The following is an 18,902-nucleotide window of genomic DNA, read 5'->3' as shown; positions in this document are numbered from 1 at the left end:
CCTGGGACGGGGATCCCCCTACCAAATATCTGATAATCTTGGCCTTACCCCACCATTGGCTCACAGAGCTCTTGGTCATTCCTTCCCCTGCATGCTTCGAGAAATGATAATGAAATTGCCAAGTACTAAAAAACACCCCAAAAACAACACCCATAAGTATATATTTTTTTTTTTTTTTTTTTTTGCCACTTATTTGATCCACTCAGTTGCACACATCGAAATATGTTAAAATTAATTACTGACCCAAGCGACACCCGTACCATGCAAAGAAACATTGGATAGGCATTGTTTCTGTATATATTGCTATTGGGCACAAAGAATGCAGGGGGCTATCTGTTCATTAGCTAACCTTCAAATTTATTTTGCCATTATCCATGTTCAATCAGGTGCAAGTGTCCATCCATGCCAATATGACAGATGTGACTGCATGTAAGGTATAACAAAACTAAATTCAAACTGGAACTTCCTAAATCAGTGTGGCGTTAATGCCATTTGCTGACCCTCGAGCACTTCTTGCTATTTATTTAATTATGGAATTTATTTGTCAGTGTTATTCATTTGTTCATTAAAGGTTAAAGTTTTCGTATTGTATTTTCTCTTCGGTATGAGCCGAAGGTACCATTTTGTTAACCGGATAATGAACCAAAATAAGCATGAAAAAACATTATAATAGTATGAAGGGTGCAAAATATTTCATGGGTTGTGTAATTAAACATCTTACTCTTCCTAGCCTGTCCAGTGTCTTTATTTCGCTGTTCCCAGATCAATGAAAGGAGTTGCCCTCACCAATCCTGATGCTCTTAGAGCTTTCTTATTCATTTTAGTCTTGTCCAGTGAGGGCGAATTGACATGCCCTCTTGAAATCATTAATCAGGATGTCACTTCCTTCATCTGACAGGTGAATTCCATCTCTGTTGAAGTACCAGTGTTCATGACAGTTGAACATGTGATTGATGAATGATGCATTGTGCATGCGCCGAATCCTTCTCTTGGCATACTTGTTCACAGATTTCCTGACATTGTCAATAGCTGCCTGTGAAGTAATATTTCGTCCTTGGGCATAGTAGTAAAGGCGTGGCAAGATGCTCGAGAAACATATGTGGCACCAAGGCAGTAGAGCTCTGGTTGAGTTCAGTGCGTTGTCTACCGCTTGTCTGCATTCTTTGGCGCTATAGCGACCCAAATCGTTGGATCCCACATGAATAATAATTGAGGTTGGTATAGGGCTGTATCTCAATCTCTCCTGGAGGTCACTTGGGTAGTTGCGAAGCGTGGTACCTCCACGGCCCCACCAGCACACCTCGTAGCCTTCCAGTCCGAGGTTGTGGTTTCCCGTGGTGACGGCCCTCTCCTTAGCCCTCCTTATAAAGCTGTCGCCAAACAGCCAGATTCTTCGAGCACCTGCAAGGGGAAACCAGAAATCTTTCCGAGTATATATTCTTAAATAGCATAAGCAGTGCATGCATGTCAGTATGGGATAATTTATTGGTAGCCAAATGTGTGGGTATGTATGGTTATGTATGGTAACTATAATTGTACATACCGGTAATTATATCTAAGCTGGAGTTGTATTGGTACGTTGCATGTAAATACACCTAATCATATTCAAGGATAAATACCAATTGATAATGGTTTAAATGAGTTTACTGAATCTGGCAATGAACATCTGTTCATATGAGCCTTATGTATATGCCAGGGGGTTCTGCAAGAAATTGAGTAATTCTGATGAAATAACGTACAAGTAAGCATGACATTCCACAATCTGTCTTTCCCTGTATTTGCCTTGTATTGGCGGTGCCCAGGGTAATTAATCTCAGGCTTAGGTTTCATGTTTCCACAAGATTTATTCATTTAAATGTAATAGATCTCCATTGATATAACGTCAGTATTGGCTGCCACCACTCTAATTTATCCTTAAGTTGAAGTTAAATTGGTACCTCAAAACCTGTAACATTTTACCCATGCTTCTTTTGCTTTGGAATTAGCTGGAACATGAAAAATACATAGTTCTATTTCAGGTGGATTTGTCATGGTACACTTTACAAGCACATAATTCTCTTCGAGTTGGAATTGTATTGTACATGTAATAGCCTAATTCTCTTTAAATTGGAGTTGCCTTGTACATGAAACTAACCATAATTTCACTAGGATTGGGCTATATTCTGACATATGACCTATAGGTTTCACTTTGCCATCTCCCCATTTCCTTGATTTTATCTGGTGGGACACCATTTAAGGCTGCCGTTGTCGCTGCCCCAATTCGAAATGAATGTGTTCCATACTGGTCAATATCAGCCCCTGTTGATCTTAAGGCCTTTTTCACGACTGCCCCGAACTGGTATCTAGTCAACGGTAATCCATTAATATGGCAGAATAGAGGGCCTGAATTCTTGCGCCTGAGATCAAGGAACCTTATCATTGCGACAACTGGGCACCCACCAAGAATACCATTCTCCTTTATACTAAGGGTGGTGGAGGATCCGTACTGATCTGTTTTTGAATATCTGATTTTTACCAACATGGTGCGGAGGGGCCCGTTCCCTACTTGGATATCTTGGAGCTGTATTATTTTCTTGGTGTCTCCTAGTCTGCCCCTAGCTGTGAATTCACCTACCCTCAAAAAACCATAAAAAGCAAGAAGAAATGCTGCCTGGAACAAACAAGCTTCATAGAACGATGAACACACATTGTTAAGGGTTGGAAGGAGTTTACTTAACAATGCTAATGTGATTGGGAGGCGACTGTCTTTCCGTTTTGGCCCTCGGCGACAGCCCTCTTGCATTTTCTTAATAAGGAAGTGTTTTGTTGGGTCCTGCCATTCATACATGTTATGTAGATATGACAGAGCAGCTATTCTTTGTGTAACCGTTGACGCTGCCAACCCATTAAGAGAAAGCTGTGCGATAAAGGCCATTACCTGCTCTGTCGATGCAGGCCAGGATGTGTCTAAGTTGTATTGTATACGGAAATTCTGGAATGAATTGACTGCTCCCTGATAACAAACTTTTGTCCCTTCTGCTATTGACTTAGACAACAGTCGATACGTTTCTCCCTCTAAATCTGCCATAGGCATTCTGGTATTGGTGTTGGGCTGTCCTCTGCCTCTGGTGCGAGTTGGCGGAACCTCCCCATCTGCATTCGAGACAAGGAGTCGGCAATTGAGTTATCCTTAGAAGGAATGTACACTGCTTTGAATAGGATATTGTTCTTCAAGCATTCCAAAACAAAGATCCGAATCAGGTGCATGATACTACTACAATGTGAAGTTTGCCTGTTTATGATGCTTTTTACAGCCATATTATCGGTATGGAACAATATTCTGTTTCCTTTCAATTGTGGGCCCCATGCCATAACCGCCATTGTTATTGGCATCATTTCTTTCCACGCAATGGAGTAATCTCCCCTTACCACATGTTGAGGCCATCTTCCGTTAAACCATTTTCCCTGAAAATAGCCCCCATATCCAATGTCTCCACTAGCGTCAGTGTACAAGTCCAAATCCCGACCTGCCGCCCATTGCCGAGGTTGAATTACAGAGACTCCATTAAAATAGCTAAGGAAAGTAAGCCAAGTTCTTAAGTCTTTCTTTGCCCCATCTGAAATGATGATGCTCTCATTGGCCCCTGTGTGCCCTTTAGTGAGATCTGTAACTCTTCTCAGGAATGCTCTACCTGGCTGTACGGCTCGACAAACAAAGTTAAGTGACCCAGCTAGGGATTGGATTTCTTTGAGGCTAATGGAATGTTTTTCAACCACTGCCCCTATCTTTCTTCGTAGGGATATTAACTTGTCTTTGGGTATCCGAATTTGCATGCGGGTGGTATCAATCTCCAGACCTAAGTATGTTAGTTTAGTGGTAGGACCCTCCGATTTCTCTTCGGCAAGGGGGACCCCTATTTCTTCACACAAGGAACAGAATTCGTTGATAATAAATGAACACTGGGTCCCTAACCTGGAGGCAGAGCCCATTGCAAGGAAATCATCCATGTAGTGCACTATCATGTCTGATTTTGTTCGTTTCCGCACGAAATACTCAATAAAGTTTGAAAAAACCTCGAAGTATGCAGGCGCACATCTGATCCCCATTGGCAAACACTTATCTACATAATATTTCCCTCCAAATTTGATTCCTAACAGTTCAAAATCTTGTGGAGCTATTGGAAGTAGTCTAAACGCCGACTTAATGTCTGCTTTTGCTAGTTTGGCACCTGTACCAATACGCGCAATTATATCCAGTGCATCATCTATGCTACTGAAGTGTACCTCGCATGCTTCGTCATGAATGAAGTTATTAATTGAGTAATCTTGGGGATACGATAAGTGATGTATTAGCCTAAAATCACCTGGGGTTTTCTTCGGTACTAGACCGATTGGGCTAACCCTAAGATTCGGTAGCGGTCTTGAGTCAAATGGGCCAGCATACCGTCCAAGGCTCACTTCTTTATTTATTTTCTTACTTGCCACTTGCTGATTTCGTCCTATTGACTTTAAATTGGGAAATTCAGCAGGCATGCGGGGACCATAGTAATTTACTTCAAAACCCTCAGAAAATCCCTTTTCTAAAAATTTTGCTGCTTTTTTGTTCGGGTATTCCTTCAGCAGGGGAATAAGTTTGGTGACCTTGACTGGTGTTTTTGCTTTGCCTACTAGTGCTTCTATCTTAGGTTTAGCTACTGTGTTAATGGGATTCTTTTTGAGGTGAGAGTTAGTTGGACTTCTTTTGTTGTGCAGTTGATGCCCCTGTGGCCCGTGGGCAGGAAACCTTCCCGTGGTCAGGCCTGCCACAAATGATGCATTTGTGCAAGTATCGGCATCCTTGTCGGGTACACTTTCCTGAGCGGTAATTGAGGTCATAGCAAATTCCCAAATTGGGCTGTCGAAAGCCTGGTTGCCGGCCCGACTGCTGCTGGGCTCTAGCTGTCCCGTTTGCATAAGGCTTGGGAGCAAAGGGTCTGTACTGGAAGGTGCCTTTAATGGGTCCCCCTCTCCCCCCAGGTGCCCTGGGTGACATGGTGACCCCGCCCTGACCTCCTACTCCCCTAAGGGAGCCACCACCAACAACGTGCATGAGCCAAAGTTCACCATCAATGCTGGCCCATGATTTACCCGTTACCTGTTTCCGGGTACGAAATTTGTGGTCGTACTCACGCCACCCATAGCCATTGTATCGAGCTGCTGCGGACCGGATAAGATGTCCATATTTCAATAGCTCCTGTGCTTGGTTTGGGTAGGCCTGCAGGTACAGGCTTGCAAATACCAGGAATGCACTTGTCCATGTCTCGACATTGAATATCTTGTTTTTCTTTTCTGTGTTAGGTTTAAGTACAATCCCATGATCGAGTTGCACTAGGGAAAAGCCTGATTGGTCTGTTTTGGATGTTGCTTGACCCCCCAAAAGTGTGTTAAAGTCCACAAATTCCCCCTTCCATATTTTCTCTTTTATGTTCTTTGGAACCCCTGAACCAAGTAGCTCGCCCTCGGGGGACATGGGTGATATGGTAGGAAGGCTTGCCGTAGCGCTTGCATTCTGACCTGGGTCTGGGACTAAAGCCCTGGTTGAATTATCACTGCAAAATACATGAGTTGTTAGACTAGGCCTAGTGTTACTGTCAGCTGTATTCCCTGGTTCATCCCCCTGAGTAACCATTGAATTAACCCTCATTGTATTTCTAGTTTCAGGCACAATAGATGGGAATGACACAAGTGCATCAGAGGCCTGGATTACAGGCCCTAGGCTGGTTAACTCACCGGATGATTGGTGGCTCGTCGGGGGTTGAAGTGAGTGGGAGGTGGTTGCTTGTTGAGCTATCTCTGGTCCATCGCCTAGTGAAGGCTCGATCACCCCCGGCCCGGTCGGCTGCTGGCTTGCCTGGCTCTCCGTTGTAGCTCTCGTTGCCCGTGTCTGACTGCGTAGACTCGTACTCCGTGGGCGTCCCCTTGAACCTCTTGCTCCTTTTCCCCTGCCTCCTCTGCTGGTTGATGCTTTATGTTTTCCCATCCTGAGGCATCGATTCTTTCATTGAGCCACTCAAGTTTTGATGTGAGCCGCGATATAATGGTCGACGAAATCGAGGAACACAAGCAGAAGGTAGACTGCTGTAGCACAGTGCATGTAGCCTAGGCCTATCTCGTGTCGGCAGGTTACGGTAGCCTACCTGCGACTAAAATCGGAGTTTATTTTCACGTGTAGACCCTCTACGTGTCAGAAGTCTCCGAGGAATAATAAATTGGTTCCGTGGATCTATATCCGAATTAAAGGACTAGGCCGAGGCGATAAAGTACTAGGCCTAGGTATAACGTTAACAATAACAGTTTTAGACACAGATGTATCAGAGGAATATGTTCCGATGTTAGGTTTGAGTCCAGCTAGAGTCTTTTCCGTGTAGATCTACAGGTCCCGATCGCGATAGAGTAGGGCCTATACAGTTCTATCTCAGATATCTCCGTGCGTGGGGTACGTGTTTCCGAATAATCCAAGTATAGGCCTAGCTCTACTAAAAGGTGTATGTACCGGGTAGTATCACCGTGATCTAAAAAAAATGTCTTTCCCGGACGGAAATTAAAAAGTGAATGGCTCGATTTCATCCCCGCTGATCGCGCATTCCTCGCATTAGCGCGTTTCGGATGTATTAAATTACCGCGCACGCTTAAATGTGATACAATCCTTCCGGGTGCGCGTTTTGACCGCCTTCCCCCAACAGAAGTACAAGTGAACTTGACCTCCTTCTGAAGGGCAGTGAACTGGTTGACAGTCAGTATTTGTTTACATTCTAACCTTGTATTCTCTCCCAATAGAATTTATTCGATAATCGAATAAACATATTATGTTGCATGTGCATAGTTCGTTCTATCTCCTCATGCTGATACTTTAATTTCTTTTGAAATAATGAGAATGATAAGTTTCCTTTTAAACATTTAGATGAAAATATATAATTTACATCAATAACTGGGATATACCCATTTGATTTGCTAGTTCATTACGATGAACCTGCGTGCCGAATATAGAGTACACAACTTTTCCTGCGCGCGCGCTGCATCTCCCTACCAACGCACTATCCCAAGATCGTCGCGCAATTTGGCGTCCATTTCCTCTTTTACTTTCGCCTGCGGTCGAGTGCAGTCGCAAGCTAAGTACACTCTCAAAATTGCATTTCTGTTTTCCGTTTGGATACTTTATTGTGCAATTCTTCCCTTATTTCAATCTTATTTTCTCTCATCTAAGATTGTTATAGGATTATCACGTCGCGCGGAGCTTCCGTGATATTATTTTAACGTTTCTTGTCCCTCTTCGTGAGTTTGTTTTTTAAAGATACGTTTCTCACAGGCGGGTTGTCTTCACCTCTCCGCCCCATAGCTCCGCGCCTTCCTGCTCGGGCGTTGTCTTCGCTCCTTTTTAATTCTTTTAATTCTTTTTATTCACTGACTTCTTCGTTTATACGACTCGTCGTGAATTTAATTGATTTATTTCTCCACAGATAGGTTCTGTAGGACGTTAGGAGCGACGTATTCCAGCCTCGTTTCAAGTTATTTGTTTCTTGTTTCGAGTTAGTTGATTGTTCTTTTGTTTCAATCAATCCTTTGTTCTTGCATTTATTAATTGAATTAATTGGTTAATTGATTAATTAATTGATTGATTCTTTTAATTCTTGACTTGCTCCTTTGCCTCGATTCAAGTTCTTTGTTTCTTGTTTCGAGTTAGTTGATTGTTCTTTTGTTTCAATCAATCCTTTGTTCTTGTGTTTATTAATTGATTAATTATTCAATTAATTAAAAAAAAAAAAAATATTTTCTTTCCTTCACAAGAATACTTAGATTTTTTTTTTAAGGAAGCCGTCTCCTGTCAGCGTTCGTCGCCTTTGACTCGGCCTTCCTTCTCGGGAAAGCTATCTTTGTTTTTCCCCCCTTCCTTTTCAAGTCAGCTACCGGTCTCTGGACTTATAAATTTTTTTTTCTTAAACTTCTTGTTTATAAAAAAAAGAAAGAAAAAAAAAAGAAAGGGAATCTTGCTCCCCTTTTTTCCTTAGCTGATCCTCACCTCAAGAAAAATTGTTTTTTCTTTTTAACAGGTGGACACAACAAAAAAAAAAAAAAAAAAAACTTAGTGTTTTCTTCTTTTTAGATGCTTCCCCCCTTCCTTCTTTTCAGAATTTTGGCGGAAGCAGATTCTTGTTGTGATAATCAAATAATTAATTTTTCTAACGGACTTCAGGGACAGTGTCTCTTAATAATTCTTATTATTACTGTTTCCTTTGTTCTGGGATTTTACCTTGTATCATCCTTGTGAGATCCGTTTTTGACTCTCAAAAGTCCGCTTTTTGAGGTCCTTGTCTTCTGGGTTGGGGTTTGTTACCCCCCCCCCCCCTACCCCCTTTGCTTCTCTGTTTTTTTATCTTACTACTAGATCACCCTACGGCAATAATGAGCCTTTCGGACTCTCTTTCTGAAGAGCCTCAGGCGACTGCTGTTTCGGGGCCCGACACCGGGGTCTTATCCCCCACCACAGGTAGTATAGATAGCGAGAACAGAGTCAGAGCCCCGTGGGCTCTCAAAAGGGTGGAACCGTGGACGCGCGTTCACGTGCCCCGCTTAATAAGGGTGGAACCGTGGATTTGCGACCACGTGCCCGCACGGTGATGGCCAAGGCTTCCGTCCCGGAACCTGAACCTTATTGGGGAGCGTCGCACTAGTACAGAAAACGGCGACTCCTCTAGGGCTGTCAGACCCACCGGCCATCGGGTCACCTAAAGTCCGGGGGGAGAGCACGGGTCTCTCCACCCGGCAAAGACTAGGCTCGATGCCGTGTAAGACCCCTCTAGGGAGCGTCGGCAAAGGGCTACCAGCCCCTAGTCGGAAGAGGCACCTGAGTCCGACCGTGTCGGACTCCCAATTCAATCTGACGCCGTCAGATTCGGCCGACGCCTCCTCTCGCTCGGCTAGCTCTCCCCGTGGGAGAGCTAAGGAGAGGAAGACAGGCGCAGCCCAGCCTCTTGTCCCTTCTTCTGCTCCGGCGCCGGAGCAACCGAAGAAGAAGAAAAGAAGAAGAGGAGAACCACAGACGTAACCCCCGCTCCGTCGGGCGGTCTGTCCTCTGATTCTTTTGATGGCCAGGCCTCTCAGCTTCTCAAGCTAATCTAGAGTGCCCTCCAGCACTGCGGGTTTTTACCCCCAGGCTTGCCTGCTTCAGCCGACGGTACTACCAACCGAGCGGATCAAGCAGACACCGGCCATCCAACACACCTCGGAGAGTCACCGGCAATATCATGTTTCGCCGGCTCACGCACCTGCAAGGGAAATTCCCGCTAATACACAGGTGCTATCGACATACGGGCGTCGCCCGCCATTATGTCACCAGACTCCCGATCATTATACCCTCTTCTGCCCCCAGGCGGGGGCCGCATAGAAGAGGAAGAAGAAGAAATTCTAGGTCGCTAACCCCGCTGTGCGGGCAGACCTTCCCTTCTGATTCTTGTGCCGACGGCCAGGCGTCGTAACTTCATGTTACAACAGAACGCCCTCGAGCACCACGGATCTTCATCCTAATGCTCTCTGTCAGCTAAAACCGCCGTGTCGAGCACCAGGCAGGTCAAGCAGACAGTCGCCGTCTTGCACCTCGGAGAGTCACCGGCAATATGATTCGCCGGCCCACGCACCTGCAAGGGAAATCCCCGCTAATACACAGGTGCTATCGACATACGGGCGTCGCCCGCCACTATGTCGCCAGACTCCCGATGATTGTTCCCTCTTCTGCCCCCCGGCGGGGGCCGCACAGAAGAGGAAGAACAAGAAGAAAGTCTAGGTCGCTAATCCCACTTTGCGGGCAGACCTTTCTTTCTGATTCTTGTGCCGATGGCCAGGCGTCGTAACTTCATGTTACAACAGAACGCCCTCGAGCATCACGGATCTTTATCCTCATGCTCCCTGTCAGCTAAAACCGCCGTGTCGAGCACCGGGCAGGTTAAGCAGACATTCGCCATCTTGCACCTCGGAGAGTCACCGGCGATTTCATGATTCGCCGGCTCACGCACCTGCAAGGGAAATCCCCGCTAATACACAGGTGTTATCGACATACGGGCATCGCCCTCCATTATGTCACCAGACTCCCGATATTTGTGGGTCAGGCGTCGCACATACTCCCATGAGCAGTGCGGGTAATTCACCCATGCTTCATATCAGCTTCAGCCGCCTTGCTAAGCACTGTGCGGCTCAAGCAATCACCTGTCCTCTCACACCGGGCATTTATTGAAACGCTGTTCACCTACACGGTGACCCCCGTTTCTATGCAGGTGCTTCCGACATACGGCTTTCAAGCATCAATATGTCGGCAAGCTCTCGGTGACCGACGGCTGGACGTTGCATCCGTTCAGGCTGCATCTATGCGTCCCCGAGCATTACGGGTTCTTATCCTCGTGTTCTCCGTCATTATAAGACCGCCGCGGTCTTATTGCCGGCGTCGGGTATTGAGCGGATTGAGACTTCTCTTGCCAACCCGCACTCCGGGGAGCCATCGGCGAGTTACCTGCATGGGTATTCCCCCTTTTTATGCAGGTACTCCCGAATTCGCCCTCTACGTCAAGCCCACGTACGGCGACGACTCCTTCAGCGGTAACTCTCTCCATTCTACCCCCTAAGCGGGCCCGTAGATTGGAGGTAAGATTCTCTTACATACCGCATGCCGCACTTCTCTCGTGAGAATGTTTGGCTGCTTTGAGGGGGCAACCTATCACGTCCGCCCAGGCGACGGGACCGTCGGTTTCTGGCCTGAACCTCACTTTCTATTCGAAAGTAAGGGTGCCCTGTCTTACTTAGCTCCTACCCTTGCAAGGCCAGTGTCAGGGCTAGTACAGACAACCGTCCTCCAGCGATCGCCGCTGAAGAGAGGGCGACTCCGATATGAGCACCATCACCGCTCAGCGGTATGTCTCACTACCTCATAGCTCTCCGAACTTATGAGTATGTATATCGGATCTGAATGTCACGGCGATTAAAAGTTCTCCTGTGCTTAGTAATCGCTACGCCTTCACCACCCGGTGCATTATGGTTATGTTAACCTATTGTCTCGTGTCTCGTATTCGGGCGGCTCGTTCGAGCCCTGCCCGAGCTGCCATCACCGGTCGTCCAGCCGGACACCGCCGAAAGCACCCGCACCGAATACCTGGAGGGAATCAGCTTTTCATATGCTAGATATCCCTCCTGTTGACATTCACAGCTGTTCCCCGAGTCCTTCCCGGTCGGGTAAGCATCATCTCGGAGGAAAGAAACCGCCGTACATCTCATGAGATTATTGGCTATGTACGTGCGTTCAAGCTTGTTTAAAGCCCCAGACTTCTCTGTCGGCATTCTATGCCTACTTTCTGGGCACACCCACCGTACCGGGTCGGCGAGTTTACACCAAACTGTACGCCTCCAGACCATCGGTCGAGCTCTAACAGTCTATCTTATAGACTGCCCTCTATGTGGGTCAAGCTTGCGGGCGTCTCCGCCGTTTCCTCCTTGTGTGGAGTGGTCTACGGTGGATGTCTTACCGTGCCCATTTGTCGAACCGTCTTCTTATTTAGAAGCTTTTTCACTCGGCACACTCGAGTCGCCTCGCATGCTGCTTTCATCCTCCCTCCATGCAATGCATGTGGCCATGGTCACCGCACGACCGAGGATGATGTAACCGTGGATGCATGTATGCTTATGCCTACCTAACCACATTCACTACGACCCGCTTTTTCTCGGGCCGACTGTGGATGAGTCTCTCCATGTAAGTGATTTACTTCACTGGAGTTCTTCTTTTAGAAACTTAGATGCTCATCCCCCACTGCTTAGGGCGTCATTTTTGCCGCCCCCCGCAGCTGTTTGGAACTCCTTATTCTCCGATATCGGACTGTTCCACGCTGCCGCAACCGGCGCCGGCGGTGCTTGCTCTTACGATCACCTGAGAGACCAGGCCTTGTGGCTGTTTTCATAAACAACTGGTTCTCACCGCAGACTGATGGAAATTTTTGTGATTATTTTCCTCAAGTCTCCCTCCTCCTTCGCTTGTTTCTTCAAGCGAGGACATCGACACTCTTAGCCAGTTTCCGTCCCTAACTTGATAGGACAGGGCCGTTGCTACCTCATTCGATTCCGTTGGGAACGTAACTGTTGAGGTATCATATCTGGCGATGTCTGTTCGTTAGAACATCTCTTGATTGTCGCCTTCACGTAGGATCATGACAGAGACTTTCGCCAGCTCCCTCTGGCGTACACTTGCTGCTGCTAGGGATTCCCCCGCCCGGCGGTCATCCATCGCAGCCTAGCCTCACGGGCTCTCTCGGCAATGGTGGCTTGAGCCAAGCCACCTCTTCCACCGCGGGCACTGCACCCTCAGATGGGTGCTTCAATCAGTACGGGAGAAAGGGGATCCTGAGTTCTCTCTCGATCACTCGGTCTATCACACTTTTGTCGTGATGTGTACCGCGCTGTTTCTCTGACACGCCCGGTTGAGCTATTTTAACCAGACTGCTTTATTCTACATAGGCAGCAGGTCCGCGGCATTTCTTATTAAAAGGATGGCACTCAGTCGCTTTCTCGACCCTTGACTGCCTTACGAGTGGTTTTCTTCTTAAATCCCTACTCTCCGTCGTTCCTAGTCCCCTTCGGACCGCTAGTAACTTTCTGCCACAGCTCTCTATCAGAATTCTGCAGATGTTCTGCCCTCACGCATTTGAGACAGATATCGAATTTTACGCTCTAGTCAGCTGGTGATGTTGTTCTCCTGACACTAGGCCGAGGGCCCATGATACTTAGTATCATTCTTCTTGGGCTCTTTCTTGGAATCGTCGTTCACGACTTCTCGAGGTCCGCCTATTGACGCCCCTCCTTCCTTCACTCCTTGCTCTTAAGGACTTCTTCACATGAGGCTTTATCGCCTCCCCTGTCCGTAAGGCAACGGCCTTTGTGTCTTCATCTCCCTATTTTTACGCACTTCTTAGTCTAGACATGCCTCCCTTCACGTTGAATCCGTGTTGGTCTAGCAAATCAAATGGGTATATCCCAGTTATTGATGTAAATTATGAAAATACTTACCATGATTTTCTTATTTACGAGATAACTGGATATACCCATTTGAACCCTCCCTCCTACCCCTCGCCTTGTGTGACAACATGTCTTGCCCGCAGGCTCATGAGAGGAAATGGACGCCAAATTGCGCGACGATCTTGGGATAGTGCGTTGGTAGGGAGATGCAGCGCGCGCGCAGGAAAAGTTGTGTACTCTATATTCGGCACGCAGGTTCATCGTAATGAACTAGCAAATCAAATGGGTATATCCAGTTATCTCGTAAATAAGAAAATCATGGTAAGTATTTTCATAATATTTGGCATATAAAATATCAAAATTAAAAGAAGAATTTCCAGCTGGTATGCCAAATACAAAGTCATTTAAAGATCATTTTATTTCACGTTTAACAGAGTATTTTTCAAAATCATCTAAAAATCGACGAGTAAGGGGACATTCCCAAAATAAATGAGCAATAGTTTCCGTGTGTGCTGAACAAAAGGAACATAAATCAGAATGTGATATACCAACAGTTTTCAAGTACTTGTTAACACCAAGAATATTATGAAAAAAATTGTACTGAAAATATCTAAGCTTTGTTGAAAAAGTACATTTAAAAGGAATTATATAGATTTTGTCCCAAGTAACGATTGGATCTGAAACAATACATTTATATTTGTTTTGTGAAATAGGAATTTTAAAAATTTTCTCAACACACATTTTATGAATATATTTACACACTTTTGTTACCTTGTTATGTTATATATAATTTCCTCTTGGTAATTCAATTTTTTTTAGGAGGTTCTTTGCAAACCATTTTCCATTCAATTGGTATGGCAGATATAACAGAATAATAATCAAGAAAATTATCCAATGAATATCAAACTTACAAACAAAATCAGAATGTGAGAGAAAGTTACCATCCTGCTTCAACAAATGATTTAACCTAATAATACCTTTATTTATCCAATCTTTTTTAAAAAGTAAAGAACCATTTACCTTGATACAAGAGTTATTCCATATAACCTGATTGTGAATAAACTCATCAGGAGGATTTTCATTAATATATATATATATATATATATGAATTGTTGAGAATTAATACGGATGTATTAGTTATGCTTGTATAGAGTTGATATTTCACAATCTGGAAAGAAGAAAGTTGTTCATTGAGTAAAACCTATACCTATTTAAAGCGACGTCCATGCACTATACTGATTCCTCAAGTTTTGCTCTTTCAGATTTTTGTCAAAATGACCCGTGTCAAAACGCGAGACCATGTTCAAACAACAACGATAATACTGGCTTCGTGTGTAATTGTGGAGATGACTTCATTGGGGATACTTGTGAATTCACAAGTAAGTATATTTGAAGCTCGACGTAACGCCCCAGTAGAATGTTTAAAGGAAACATATGCAATAATGTTATGTAGTTGTTAACTCTTACCAGCCAAACTCGTAATATTGGATATGACAAATCAATGTAGTTTTAAATCTTGTTGACTTGGGAATATTCTGTTAGACTTATTTAAGTGATATGCAACTTTTAGTTGTTAGGTCTACTGTCTAAAATACTTCTTCGAAAAAGGCAACATTTCAAGTTTGGTTACTGGAAAGCTCGCCGATCACATGCAGTTCTTAGTTTGTCTTGGATCGAAGTTGAAAATATGAAAAGCAATTGGCAACGGTGTTTGCCGAATGTAGTGGAATTGATATTGTCATCATTTAGTTTTGAGGAAATCGTATCTCGAAAAATCATGTTTTACTGGAGAAATGTAAGAGACATTTGACACCTTTTTAGGTAATGGGAGAGTTTTTTGTCGTTAATATGTTTAAAGTTATGATGAATGTCATTAAACATGATGTGTTCTGCGTTGCTCTATTTGTGGAGATTGATATAGGATCCTTGATGGAAAAAGGGTGATAGAAAAACTCGATGAGAATCTGTAATTTTTTTTCTTCCTAAACAGACTATTGCAGTGGTGACCCATGCGATAATAATCAACCCTGTACCAATAATGATGACAACACGGGGTTCGTTTGTAACTGTGAAGATGATTTCATCGGCGATACGTGCCAACATACAAGTAAGAATTCACTAAAATACTCATTCGATGAATCCACATGATACCTTTAAAAGATGTTATTCGAATTGGTCATTTATCTCCGTTGTTCTATGACTGTCAAAATTGCTAGATTCATGTAACAGATGTGTTCACCAGTTTTTTCTTGGGCATCGAGGGGATCAAGATTTAATGATAATAATCAAAGGAAATAATTGTAATATAATCCACTAATTAAATTCTTATCAATACTGTTTTATACCTGGATGAAGCATCCATGTATTCATCATACATTTGCTGAATATATTGCAGGGCAGTTTCTAATTTTTGGACACGTTATAAAGATACTTAATTTTGGCATTTTAACCTTGATAATAGAGCTTTCTGGCCTTGAAAAGTCCTAGTTGGATATGTTTATCGATGAGTTTTTGGAACTTCTAAAATCTAAATAAGTATACATTTTTTGTTTTCAAGACCCCAATATTGTATCTGCTTGGAAGAATCTCTCACTCGTTTATGATCTTTTGGAATCTATATCCCGACGGTCTCACGATCTTTCATGTAAATACACCTTCCTTTCCAGACTTCTGCCTGGGCGATCCGTGCCGTAATGGAGTCCCATGTACAAACAATCAAGCCAATAACAACTTCAGATGTGACTGTGGTGAGGAGTATCTGGGGTTTAGATGCCAATGGACAAGTAAGCTTTTGCATTTCATGCTCGATTGTTCGTATTACCTTTTTTAAGGAAATCATCATAAAATAATCTATTTTCAGATTATTTATATACGGTTCAGCAATACAATGGTGTCGTCATTGTACCTTAAGGTGTTAAGATGATTCATGTTCAAGTGTTAAGGATAGTTTAAACGGTGTTCGCTCTGACATGTTCACCGTCTTTTGATATTGCACATTTATTCCTCGTCAATTAATGCGCAGGCGACATCTTTTTCGATGAAATGAAACCATTATCTCTTGCGTGATCTGTTACAACTTTCTTGATATTATGGTATCATCCTGTAGAATCAAAACCAATTATCGATTTCGACTTTATCTGATTGATGGCAGAATTATATCATTGGAGTATATATGAACTCTCACAACATTTGCAGATTTTTGTTTTGGTGATCCTTGCGAGAACGAAAGGCCGTGTTCCAACAACGATGACAACTCGGATTTTGAATGTGATTGTGGCAACGATTTTATTGGGAAAATGTGTGAATTTCCAAGTTCTAGTAAGTACTAGTAAATGTAGATTGTAATGAAAAGGAATGTTTGAATGTACGCGGGTTTGTTATTAAGATAGTAAATTATTTTCTTTGAAAAGGTTTTATTATGCAAATTGATATCATGATATTGCTTTACATACAGTTAATGCTATTAATGTATCTTCCAAATTATAGACTCATGCACACAATCTAAAGAAACAAAGAAGAAACATGTATTTCCACTCCAATTTGAAATAAATAAACGATGTATATGCATTATATGAATGGATACCTATTTTCAGAAGGAAACCCCCTCCCTGCCTGATCCTTATTTTTTGTGATTTTATGAGAAAAAAGTTGTTACAATGAATGAAAAGCGGAAAAGGATTGATATGCGAATCTCCAAGTGATTCTAAAATTGCTTTGTTTGAAGAATAATGTGACCGAATACAATTTGCTTTCAGCTACAGATTTTTGTGTGGACGACCCCTGCCAGAATGAACGACCGTGTTCAAACAATGAAGATGAGGATGGCTTTGTGTGTGACTGTGGTGATGATTACATTGGAAACACATGTGAATTCACCAGTGAGTCCGTCTATTAACCCAGCTAAAAGCTTTTCTTCTTTAATATATTCATCTATATACTATATATGACCCTACTTCCCTAGGCTTACTTCCCAAACTCGTTCTACATGGTACGCCAAATTTACGTATTATAACCAGAGCAAAGGAACGTTTTGACCATTAAGTCACCAACCGTAAAAGTCAAACATTAACCCTGAAAGATGTTAAACATATTTCATGTTTGTCTTTTTAAGTTTCAGTATATTTAAACAGAAATATTATCAAAGCTATTTTGAATGAACTCTAATAGTACGCCTTTTCTGATATGATATCATTTTGAAAAAAAAATCTTCAACGTACTTTTCCTATTGTAAAAATATTATTGTGTTAACAGCAGAAGTTGTGTTCTTACATCTATAAATATGTTTGTATTGCAAATATAGTTTAAAAGGGGTGCGAAACAAATCATTTCTACAAAGTAGTTTTAGCATCTAACAAATTGTGAAACAATGAAACAGTGAAACACCTGAAATATTAGGATTTTCATCAGTGTCATCAGTGTTCGAAGTTATCAAACCTGAACTTTTGCAATGTGTTTTATTGTTCGAATTTTCTCCTACATCATCGATGGAATTTGTATTATTCTTTTTATTTCATCTTTTGTTTAATTTCAAGATTGATGTTAACTTCCTTGATAAAAAACTGATACATTTCTGTCTCCATGTTCATTATAGTTTTATATTATGCACCGGATTTAAATATGAAATTTCATATTTTTTTCGTCAAAACAAAGTCTTTTTTTCTATTTTGATGATGAACACAATGTTCTGTAGATTTTTGCAAAGATGATCCGTGTGAAAATCAGCGAACCTGCTTAAACAACGACGATAATACCGATTTCCAATGCGACTGTGGAGATGAATTCATTGGGAACAATTGCGAGTTTACCAGTAAGATTCTGGATTCGTTTGTTGCAGAATAGTTTCTTGCCTTGATATCATGATTATTACTCATATAATAATTCAGTGTTCATGCATTTAATAGCCTAAATACACGAATGCAATTGATACGCCACATGCAACTCAAGAGAACTTAAAGTATCCGTAGATTCAAACATAGTTTAATCATTTTTCTTAACCCATGTTTCTTTAGATTCAATAAAATATTTTCTTATAGTGAGTTCATTTGTAGTTTCATCGCATGAATTTCATAAATACTTAAAATACTCTTCGTAAATCTTTCTGTTTCTTTAATTCTTAATTGTTTTTTATAATAATGATTTGTACTTCCATTATTTCACTAATATTTTAACCTTTGAAAGTAGTCAGATGCTTTGTACATTTGTGCAGACTTATGAGTGGAGCTCTATCAAGAATGTAGAATTGAAGTAGGAGAATATCATAGATTTTTTTTTATAGTACACTGCATGTACATAATTTTAGAATATGCTTTGAAAGATGAAATAAAATTGTTTCATATACTTAATCGTTTCTTTGTGTTCCATTTGTTTCCATTGTATTGCAATTATCTGCTTTTATCACACATTTATATTTGTCATGATTTAATTACTTTAATGTGCATGAAAATGTATTTCTTTTTATACAACAGTGAAACGATTATAACATAATCTGATTTCTTTATATCTTATTTTTGTTCCTGTTTTCTTATCATTGGTCATTAATCATTTTTAGCAGATCTGTAATAGTGAATGATATAACTAATTTCCTTCTTGTATAATTTATAAAGCTACATATTACATTTTCTTTGAAGAAATGTAAAATTGTATTATATTTCCACACTTCTTTTAAAGACTGTTTATTTCTCTCGCACAGCCATTTCGTTATTTTCTCGTTGCTGGATTTTTTTCTGCCGTATCTCATTATTTTTCTAGATTTATCTTTCTTTTTAAAGTATTTTCCAACAATTTTTCTTCGTTTAGTCCATTTTCCTTTTCTTTATCCACCTTCATTTTTTCAACTCTCCCTCTTTTTTTCTCTACTCCCTCCTTCATTGTTATTTTCTTTCCATTGATTTTCCTCTTAT

General features: G+C 42.2%; 1 protein-coding gene across 18 annotated transcripts in view; it reads left to right on the top strand.

Annotated features, from left to right (window-relative positions):
• LOC121408183 (fibropellin-1-like) overlaps nt 1-18,902 on the top strand; it is a 57,870-nt gene that overhangs the window by 32,713 nt on the left and 6,255 nt on the right. For 14 of the 18 annotated variants that reach the window (XM_041599562.1, XM_041599559.1, XM_041599554.1 and 11 more), the window contains 6 exons: nt 14,265-14,381; nt 14,993-15,109; nt 15,669-15,785; nt 16,198-16,320; nt 16,758-16,880; nt 17,693-17,809. The exons of 2 other annotated variants lie outside the window; for them this stretch is intronic. In XM_041599562.1, coding sequence (XP_041455496.1) covers nt 14,265-14,381; nt 14,993-15,109; nt 15,669-15,785; nt 16,198-16,320; nt 16,758-16,880; nt 17,693-17,809 — 714 coding nt within the window. The remainder of the gene's footprint in view (nt 1-14,264; nt 14,382-14,992; nt 15,110-15,668; nt 15,786-16,197; nt 16,321-16,757; nt 16,881-17,692; nt 17,810-18,902) is intronic. 2 more of the 18 variants (XM_041599551.1, XM_041599560.1) reach the window with 2 other exon arrangements.

The sequence above is a fragment of the Lytechinus variegatus genome, chromosome 2 (genome assembly GCF_018143015.1).
Source record: "Lytechinus variegatus isolate NC3 chromosome 2, Lvar_3.0, whole genome shotgun sequence".
NCBI lineage: Eukaryota > Metazoa > Echinodermata > Echinoidea > Temnopleuroida > Toxopneustidae > Lytechinus > Lytechinus variegatus.
This window is presented reverse-complemented; position numbering and strand designations above follow the sequence as displayed.